At 43.5% G+C, this 10,473-nt stretch overlaps 1 protein-coding gene and 1 long non-coding RNA gene across 6 annotated transcripts; one reads left to right on the top strand and one right to left on the bottom strand.

Annotated features, from left to right (window-relative positions):
• Positions 1-2,838: 2,838 nt before the first annotated feature.
• LOC145431599 (uncharacterized) lies at positions 2,839-4,982 on the top strand. 5 transcript variants are annotated; one of them, XR_013911946.1, is made up of 7 exons: positions 2,839-3,215; positions 3,334-3,404; positions 3,577-3,753; positions 4,306-4,506; positions 4,591-4,650; positions 4,733-4,864; positions 4,947-4,982. XR_013911946.1 is itself a non-coding variant. In XM_080307665.1 (4 exons), exons 1-4 carry the CDS (start codon positions 3,043-3,045, stop codon positions 4,449-4,451), a joined length of 567 nt encoding a protein of 188 aa, XP_080163791.1. In that variant the 5' UTR covers positions 2,839-3,042; the 3' UTR covers positions 4,452-4,982. The 5 variants fall into 5 exon arrangements, 1 of the variants encoding a protein (XP_080163791.1); XR_013911945.1 differs by having other exon boundaries at positions 4,733-4,982; XR_013911944.1 differs by having other exon boundaries at positions 4,591-4,982.
• Positions 4,898-6,536, bottom strand: LOC145431604 (uncharacterized). The gene is made up of 3 exons (XR_013911949.1): positions 5,683-6,536; positions 5,486-5,597; positions 4,898-5,405 (listed from the first exon to the last, which is right to left on the bottom strand). It is a non-coding gene; the product is annotated as an uncharacterized LOC145431604 (long non-coding RNA).
• Positions 6,537-10,473: the final 3,937 nt, after the last annotated feature.

Genomic DNA, 10,473 nt, shown 5'->3' with positions numbered 1-10,473 from the left:
AAAGGACATGTTGAAGAATAAAAATATAGTTAAAGTAAAGTAGCCTACTGTCCAGGATCAATTTTTTTTAATCCATTAATGTTTCATAACCAATTCGATTTAAATGAGAAAAAAGGATTAGATTTAAGGGGGAAAGACATCAGACTGAGACATAAACACAGACAAACCACGAAAGAACCCTTAAATGTCTAGATCCAAAGACAAGAGACACACAAACAAAGAAGTTGACTCTCCACCTTTTCTTTTTTTAGAACCAAAGAAGCATCTTAGGCTAAAGATGAAACATCTCCACAAACTTAAAGACGTCCGTCTGCTTTCTTTGTTCAAGCTCTTGAGACTACCATGACCTGGAGGAGTGAGAAACTACAGACATCCTGTGTGCTTACATAGCCTTTGTCCCAGACTTGATGTTCTTACATCTGCTTGTTGGACTTTGGACTACTTTCTAACCACCATTGGATGTTGCTTTTTATGTTTAGCTCTGCCTGTCTGTAGTGTACGCTTTCTGTCCCGTTGACTGTTGATTATGTCACAAGGACATTAAAATTGTACTTACAGTCAAACTCCGGCCCTATTGATGCTCCCATCCAATGGCATTGAGAGAAATGGCACTGAGCCCCCAATAGACAGTAGGGTGTAGTCCAAGCAAATATACACTGCTCAAAAAATCTCAATGGGAGAAAAATCAGGCAGGATCTCTCTACTGAAATGGACTGGGCAACGTGTTCGGCACTAAAGGGCGTCACATCGTTTGATGGAAAATAAAATGATCAAGAGGGCTGAATTCAAAGACACCCGAAAAATCAACGGCAGGTTAGTTCGTTTTGCTGAAATTTCATTGAAGCAACTCCAAAAAGTACCAGTTTGTTTGCATGCCTGACAATGTTGGGGCATGCTTCTAATGAGACAAGGGATGTTTAGGGAGAGCTCATCGTTGACCTCCTGGACAGATGAACTAAAAAGTCCCAGAGGTGTTCGACTGGATTAAGGTCTGGCGAGTGCAGGGGAAAGTCAGTGGTATTAATTCCTTCATCCTCCAGGAACTGCCTGCATACTCTCGTCACATGAGGCCGGACGTTCTCATGCACCAGGAGGAAACCAGGAACCATCAGCGCAGGGTCTTACAGTGAGTCCAAGGATTTCATCCCTGATACCTAATGCCATTCAGGATGTTGTTGCCTGAGGATGTCTGTGTCTCCCAACATGGATATGCCTCCCCAGACCATCACTGACCAGCACCAAGCTGATCACACTGAAGGATGTTACAGGCGTGGCTTCTCTGAATGTGCTCAGGGTGAACCTGCTGTCACTATGAAAAGAACAGGGCACCAATTCTGGTATTCTATGGCAAAATGCCATTCGGACTCCACAGTGCCAAAAAAGGAGCACAGGGGCCATAAGAGCACATTGGACCCTCAGGCCACCCTCATGAAGTTATCTGTTTGGTCAGAGACATTCACACCAGCAGCCTGCTGGAGCTCCTTTTATAGCTCTGGGCATGCTCATCCTGTACAGAGTATATACCAGACCCACTGATGGGTTAAGGCCTTCTATGGCTCTGTCCAGCTCTCGTAGGGTAACCGCCTGCCAGCTGGAATCTCCTCCATGCTCCTCAGACTGTTGGGAGACACAGCAAACCTTCAGGCAATGGCACGTATTCATGTGCCATCCTGGAGAATTGAAACTAGCCCCCCCCCCCCCCCCCCACACACACACACACACACATTGACCAGATCAATATCCCAGCTTGATATTATGCTCCAATTAAACAGTGTTTCTAAAATCATGACCCCCCCTTTATTCCTGTCACCATGCTTGAAATCAGACGCCACAAGCACAGATGAAACTGAAGGACGCTGCATGGTCATTGGACAGTTGGCAGCCTTTTTGACTCCAATCAGACCATAACTTACAAAGTGATCATTGCTGTACTCAATAAGACTTTAAACTAGTGACTGAGACCAAAAGTGCAGACAAAGTGTTTACAAAGAGTCATTTTCTCTCACATTTTCAATCAACCAGAACTTTTTTGTTCTTGGCCAACAGAGGCCTTTTGGTTATTAAAATATTTGCAGTACAAATGAGTGAAACTAAAAATTAACATCATTATGTACAACTGAGTTTTTCTCTCAAACATTTCTTCTTCTTTTGTAATTCCTGCCCTAAAATTACCTTCCTTGTTCTTCCTCTTCACTCCAGCTTTTGCTCCCCTCTCTCCAACTCTGATTATTTGTTCTGTCGTCCTCCTGCTGTGTTTTAGACTCAGTGAGACCAGCTGAGTCAGACAAAGGCCATCTGTCTTTGTAATTGGGGCAACGCTGCATTACACAAATAAATATTCTCTAACCCTGACCTAATAATCAGCAGTTAAGGCCATGTCAGTAGACATGGAAACACCTTTTAAACAGTCTGGATAAACAAGTTAGTCACAAGTAGAAAAATCGGGTTCTGGCACATACGTGGATTAAAATACAAGACACTGGTACCAACATAATGAAGTCAGCTGAATAAAAAACCCCAATCTGTTACTGATAAAAGGGTTGAACTAAACTATAAAAGACGAACAACACTTGTGACCGCAAGGGGGTTAAACGCCGCAGGGTCAGTAGATACAGGCTCTGTATGCTTTGCTTGGGTTTTCTCATTCTGTGCATTTCTTACTTTAAATCCAGCACACATTCATTTGTTTAGTATGTAAAAGATGGATGTGTCACGGCGATTGAGAAGAGCCGTGTGGAAAAGGAAAAGGAGGATCCAAACGCAGGCAGCCGTGAAGGTGATTTATTGAACACGAAAATAAAGAGAGACAAACGGAGAACTAAACTACTGGGCCCTGTTTCAGGAAGCCGGTTTAGAAAACTCAGAGTGAAAAACGATACGCAGGGTTGAGTAACCCCGAACTGTCCAACTCGGAATATTCGGTTTCAGAAAGGCTGATAACAATTAGTTCAGTCAACGCGGAGTTGCTACAACCCCAAGTTAAGCACGCGCACGAGGATACATAAAGCCCCGATCAGTGGAGCACAGATTAAGCGAGTCACCATGGAGACGGAGGGAAAGAAGGCGCGGTCGACGTATTTCACAGCGCTCGAGGCGGAAATTCTGATGGCAGCATATGCCGACAGCATGCACATCATGCAGAAAAAAAGTAACACAGCCGCAGCTGCAAAGGAAAGGGAGCATGCATGGCAAAACATAGCCGACAGAGTCAATGCGTGAGTGTTAATTTAAACATTGATCTAGGGATTTCCACCCATATAACACGTTATTTTATCATATGTCATTCTATTTATTATGTTATACATTTTATTTTGTGATGTGATGTGAGCGCAGGTGCAACCCAACAGGCCCCAAACGTTCCTGGCAGCAAGTAAAAATGAAGTATAAAAACATAGTCCAAACAGGTAAGGTGTAATTGTATTATGAGCCATAGTGCTTGGTCTGTGTGTCCTATGTAAATCAATTGCAGTTAGAGGCTACAGTAATATACCACCTGTAAGCACATATTGAAATTATCTGAGCACATCACAAGTACACATTTGCCTACTCTGTATGCCCAAATGTGTGCCGTCACAGCCAACAGAAAAAAAGCGGAGGCCCGAAAAACAGGTGGGGGTCCTCCACCACCACCACCCACAGAGGCTGAGCAGTTGGCCCTCAGCCAAAACAGTGGGCGCCCTGTGGCTGAAGGCATCTCTGCGGGGACATCCTCTGTGGCAACAACCCCACAAGACACAAGTGCCTACATAAGGGGTAAATCCAAAACAATACATGGCGTGCATACATCCATTCTGCACAGTCACCTTGACCAAAATGAACTATGTCGTAGTGAAGTTACTGTCCTACTGACAGAGAATGACAGTCATCAAACAGTTAGGTGAATAAACAACACTGAGACACTTGGAAACTGTTAACGTGCTGCACGGGTGAGGGCCCAGGGAGAGACTCACACACACCGAGCTGCAGTGGTACGTCTTTATTATGAGCATAGCAGTGTCCTTTAATTTTGCATACATGCGTGTGTGTTAACCTCCCACAGGGTGAGCTCCCTGTTCCCAGAGACAGAGCGAGTAGTACATTCCGTACCTTTCCCAATAAGTGTAACATATGAACATATACCTCAATGCAACATAAAGCTCATAAAAGCGTTTCCACCCTGACACCTACTGATTTTGCCTTCCCTCAGTGTCGGTTGTCTCTGAGAGCATACTGACAATGAGGTGTATGGTGATTGGTATGTCTGGTAATTGCCATTTGCGCCCACATAAGTCATGAGTGACCTGTATGAACCCCATATTCTTCCAGTTGACGGTGATGGTGTACTGCATCTGGTGCAGCCCCCTGTTGAGCCAGACCGACATGCAGTTGTGAGTACTCGTAATACTCCACAGACTACATGTGTCAACAGTAGAACAGCAATGTTGTTAAATGTCTCCACCACAGGCACATGATGACGACACAGTGACAGCTGCTACAGAGGAGGCCGCAACAGAGCCACACTATGAGGTATACAGTGTACAGTGGAAAATATAACAACTGACGACAATGTGGTACTATGATGACACCATGGACTTACTATGTCCCCGGCAGAGTGATGCTGGAAATGAAGAGGAAGAGGGTCCAGCCACTCCTACAACGAACCTTTCCACAGTGGGTTGTTCAGCACTGATTTACAACCAACCTAAGTAGGCATGTACTATGGATGCCAATGCTATGTCCCTTGTTGCAATAGCTCCCTGTGAAGCAGCTGTATAAGACATATCTGGCCAGGAAGATAAGAAAGTGCGACATGGAAATGGTGCACCTCCAGCTGCAGATCCAAAAGTCGAAGCTGGAGATTGTACTGCTGGAACAACAGTTAAGGGTGGGTGGAGTGATCATAGATGGACGAATCATGTCAGTGTTTGTACAACATACTAATATACGCATTTATTCTTTGTGTACAGGACATACAGGGTGACCAATAAAGGCAGTTGACCACAGTATCTGTGTATTTGTCTTGTAACATGTTGGGTTGACGGGTCACAGGAAATGGTTGTGGCATATGGTGTCTCTGACTGCTCTTCCATCCTGTACGTTCGTGGGTGGGTCAGGATGTTCATCGTGTGGATCACTGCTGTTGTCTGGTTCAGCTGGACACTGTTCACCTCTAATCGTGGCAATGTTGTGTAGGATCACACATGCCACAATGATGTCACATGCCCTTTCTGGGGTGACCCTGAGTCCACGAAGGCACTGGAACCGGGCCTTGAGCATTCCGATGGTCATTTCAACTCTGGCCCGTGTCCTGCAATGGGCCAGATTATAACGCTGCTGTGGGCCCGGTTCAGGGTCAGGGTAAGGGGTGAGCAAATAGGGTAGACATGGGTACCCCCTATCACCAAGCAGGTGGCCAGTGAACTCTCCTAGGACAGAAGAATACATGTCAGTGCAAACGTCCCTGTGGCAATTGGTCTCTGTATATTTCACAGTTACTTCGACCCACCATGTCCAAATTTGGTGCTCAGTGTACATTCCCGGAAGATTCGTGAGTCATGGACAGAGCCTGGCCACTTGGCTTCCACATTTGTGATGATGTTGGCAGCATCACATATGATCTGCCCAGTGCAGAGAACACATATTAGCATCCATTACCATGATGCCATCACTTGTTGGTGTGAAATGCTACAGGGAATTATGTACCTGTACATTGATGCTGTGGACGGACTTCCTGTTCACATAGTCTCCTTCATTTGCTGAGGGTGCAATGATTGGGATGTGGGTGCCATCTATACAGCCAATCACGCCTGGGAACCCTGGAAATTTATGTACCATTTGAGTGGTAGTTCACGTATCACCACATCATGCATTGAGTTTTGTTCATCCTGATACCTGCAATTTTGTGGCATCCCTCTTTGATAAATCTTGTGGGTCTATGACCGGGGAACACCACAAACGAGTGCAGGAGACGTTTCAGTGCAACTGTAACATTCCTGACTGCCCGACAGACGGTAGCCTTGGAAACGTGCTCAGCGTCACCGATATTGTACAGAAAGCTCCCGTTTGCAAAGAAACGGAGTGCGGTACAAAGAATATGTAATGGACTGAGCGCATGTCCGCGATGTGTCACATGCGCAATATATGGCCTGAGGATGTTATCCAAATAACTTATTGATTGTGCTGAGACACGGTAACGTTCACACAGGAAATCATCAGGTAATGATAAGATGTCCATACGCGCTCTGATCACTCTCTCCCGGCGGAGAGCTCTGCGGAGAATTTGGGCTTCAAGATCTACTGGCTCTTCAAGGAAGGGACACGCCATGTCTGACACTTCCTGCTGTCAGGTTTCCGACAAAGAGGCGGGGTCAGTCAGGGTTAGTTGTAGTAAACCTGCTAGGGGGCAGGTTAGCTTCACGGCGTGTGTCGTCATAGTGACTCACTGAGGCTTCAGCTGAACTCGCTTTGTGAAACCGAAAACCCAGAGTTTTCGTTAACTCAGGGTATACTTACTCAGTTTTTCCACTAAACCGGCTTCCTGAAACAGGGCCCTGAGCACGAACCTGAACCTGAACATAAAGGAAGGAAGACAATGGTACATGATGATGCCGGCAGGGACCACACGGATGAAACATGGCAGATACACAGACAGACCAGCAACTACAATGACAGAGGACACGACTAAAATACACGCAGAGAAACACAGGGGAATAACACAGCTGGGAATAATCAACGAGACGAGAGGTAAAACTGAACACTCACATGAGACAGACCTTCACAATAAAACAGGAAACAAGCGATCACTACACGAGGACGCAGAACTAAACTCACACAAAACATGACACAAATCCTTAACCACGAGTGAACAGAAACATGGAACTTAAATAGTAACCAACAAATCACAAAGGTAACACAACGATCATTCAAGAGATAAACGAAAACATAATAAACTCAAAATGCCGGGTCGAACCGACCCAGAACCGTGACAGGATGAAACCACAGTGATGTCATCCAGTGGTCTTTGGACTGTTTGTTTTATGGAGATAAATGTTTCATCTCAGTTTGCTGCTCCGTTTGGTCCCATTTCATTAACAGCTAGAATCTAAAGCTAAACTAACTGTAGCATAGAGCAGCTCCAACACCACAGTGCAACATGCACGTATATAGTGCATATGTTCAGACAATCTGTGTGCTGTGCTGCACACCTGCACTGTTTTGCTACTGTCGTTAACTAAATGTTTTAATAATATTCCATCACCTTTTAATGTTATTTTATCCTTTTTTTTAGACTTTACTCTTTTTGCCAGAATTAAATTGAGAAATACAAGTTTTAGTTTATTTGGAGAGAAAGGTCACAGGCATGTTACAGATGCACGTCGATTCAAATCAGTTCGTAGTGTGTTTGGAAAAATGACAGCTGGATAAAATGTTTGGCTTCTGTCGCTTTTACGGTCTGCAGTTGGTCCTCTGCTGCCGCTCAGTGGACACAGGTTGAACTGCACCAAGCCTCCTTCAGCTTTTCAACATTTATCTGTTTTCAGTTATTAAAGTCACAGAGCAGATATCTGGTGTCTCACTTGGCAAACTCTTGAAGGCCAAAATCACCTGTCCAAAGAAAGAGTTTAAAAAAGTAAACCAGTGCCGGCTGGCGAACAACATAAGCCTGAGATCGTCTGTCCACAGCTCTGATCATTTATTTTAATCTGGAGAGTCTGTTTGACGAGTGTGCTGGTTTATAGTTTGAGATATTAAATAGCAACACAGACTCATAGCAGCATGAAATGAATTTCATCCACTGGTTCATGTTCCTGAACATGAAATTCAGTGTTCATGTACCGAACTGCAGTATGTGAAAAACTGCTGTAACTCAGAACAATCATGAAAGTGGACCTTTACATATGGACCCACATAAAATATGCAGTATGAGGCTTTGATGACTGCTTTGGAATTTAATTAGAAAAAAAGAAAACTTTATATTTTGAGACATTAAATTTTACTCAGTTTATGTTTCATAGTAAATGTGGATTGTTGTGCCAAACTGATGTGAGTTCACACTGGTTCATTTTAAGTTTGTTGCATTCATTTTTTCTCGCCTTTATTCCAACTAAAACACTGAATTAAAACTGTTCACTGCCAACTCATCTGTAGTATTTCTTGATTGAGTGTGAATGTAATTTTGTCGTATCATATTCAGCAGATAAAACCTTTGAAGCTAATAATATTATTTATTGTTATTCATTGGTGTCACACTTAGTCACGGTCTGCTGTGCTTCACAGTGTTTGTGTGATGGCAGTGAGTGTTGTAGGTAGTTGAGATCACGCTGCGACTCTTCAGAGGTCCATACACGCAGGTGTCGTGTCCCCAGGATATGGGTGGTGTGTAGGGTGGATGATGGCTTTTTCTGCTTCTGTTTGGGAAGTGACTTTGTTCTAGCAGCTGCTTGTGGGGTCTCAACACCTTATAGGGCTTTGGAGTTGACGTCACGCCGCAATGTATAGTGGGAGCGCGGCGCCACAAATCAAAACAAACACACTGTGTTGGAACGACGACGACAAGAAACACGGTTAAAAGCAGCTCAAAAGAAAACAGATGATATAGAGACCGACTGCGTCCAGAGGCGAAGCGGCGGTAGGGGAGACCGGGGATAGTTGTAACGTGGGTCAGTTGTAACACTTCCAATTTCTCCAATCAGAGCTAAGTTTCAAATTATGTGACTCATCCTGTGCATGCCCAACTCAGTTCTGCTATCACATGTAAAAAATCAGCACATTTTGTCAAACACAGACAATTTAACATGAAAAAAAGTAATTTGTATGCCAAAAAGTAAGTTTTTCTACTTTATTTCAATTTCTAATAGCATTATCTGCTTTGCAGTTAAACTCATCAAACTTAAATTATGTTATTTGTATGTCTATGGGGATATATTCTGTGTAGGTCTTTAGTGCTAATGTTTTAGCTGTTGGCTGTAATGTTAGCTAGTTCATGGCTATAGGAGTCTGGGTCAGTTGTAACAATAATGCAGATGTTGCAACTTACCACACTATTACTTTAACTTATATTAAACAAGTTGGGGCAACGACATCAGCAGAGAGAGGTTCACTGGTCACCTTTGTATATGTGGTTAATGCCATTGGCAACACAATTCCTCCACTGTTTGTGTTCCCACACATACATTATGCAGACCACTGTGTCAGAGATGGACCAGTAGGAAGTACTGGTAGTGGAAATAAATCAGGATGGGTGCAAGAAACAGATTTCCTCATCTTTCTGAAGCACTTTGCAAACCACACCAAGGTAAGCCATGATAAAAAGTAATGGAATTGCGATGCTGGTGAACAACTAAATTTTTTCAGCTTCATTGTTATGTTCAAAATTGGTGCAAGAGTTGTAGGTTATAATGCCCACTGAGCCAATGAGGCCAAACTCAAGGAAGACCAACCAAAATTAAGGAAATATTCAGTTGCAGAAAATTCCATAATTTGTCTTTTTTGGGGGGTTGGAATATGTTCAAAAGTTAGATTTCTGTATTCTGTCACACACACACACACACACACACACACACACACACACACACACACACACACACACACACACACACACACACACACAGAGCTACATAAATGGCTCTAAGTGCATTCATGTGTTGAATAAACAAAGATTACATGTTAATGTTTTGTTAGTACCCTTATTTCATTGTGTTACATTTGTGTTACTCTTTGTGTTTGAGGCCATACCATGCAATGGGTAATTGTACTGCAGAGAAAATAGCTGCACTATTTAATAGCCGAGACATGTAAATACTTTGCATTACATTTTGAATCCACTACCTTAAAAGAGCTCCAATTTACAGACAGAAATGTCAAAAATGTTACAACTATCCCCGGTCTCCCCTACTTGAAAAAAATAGAGTGCATCGCAAATGTGGACCCGTATGAAATACGGCCGTGGAGTAAAGACCCCGACCACTTACCGCCACTGTCCTACCTTCACATATCTTGTTTGTGGAGTACGCGCTTACACTGCGAACCAGTTTCGTAATTACAAGTCGCTGGAGGCTCACATCCAATTTACTAACGGCTGGGTGCAGATTTGGCTATTTTCAAGCCGCCAAACTGTGAGTACGTCATCATTCAAACCAGGGTAAGTCAGCTGGAGCGCATCGAGTGTAATAGCTATGGTTCACCCCCCACCACAGTTGATGTTATACATTAATCAATGAACTGCTAAAATCTCGTTGTCATATTATGTGTCCATAATTGTAAAGTTGATGCAAACTCCCACATTGATAATCGGGCAACATATTACATCCATTTCATAGGCAGGCTTCCCTACAGTTGTGCGAAAGAATTAGCGAATCGTTACATAACACGCATGTCTGCAAAGTCACTCCATTCGATGTTGGTTCGCAATTTCTATGACCTCCGAAACCACCAACGATAATATTATTAAGCTATAAAGAGTGATATGAACACATACAGTATGTAGAACTTACT

Source organism: Astatotilapia calliptera, chromosome 10 (assembly GCF_964374335.1).
Source record: "Astatotilapia calliptera chromosome 10, fAstCal68.1, whole genome shotgun sequence".
Lineage (NCBI taxonomy): Eukaryota > Metazoa > Chordata > Actinopteri > Cichliformes > Cichlidae > Astatotilapia > Astatotilapia calliptera.
The sequence above is the reverse complement of the archived record's forward strand: the minus strand, read 5'-3'. Positions and strand labels throughout refer to the sequence as shown.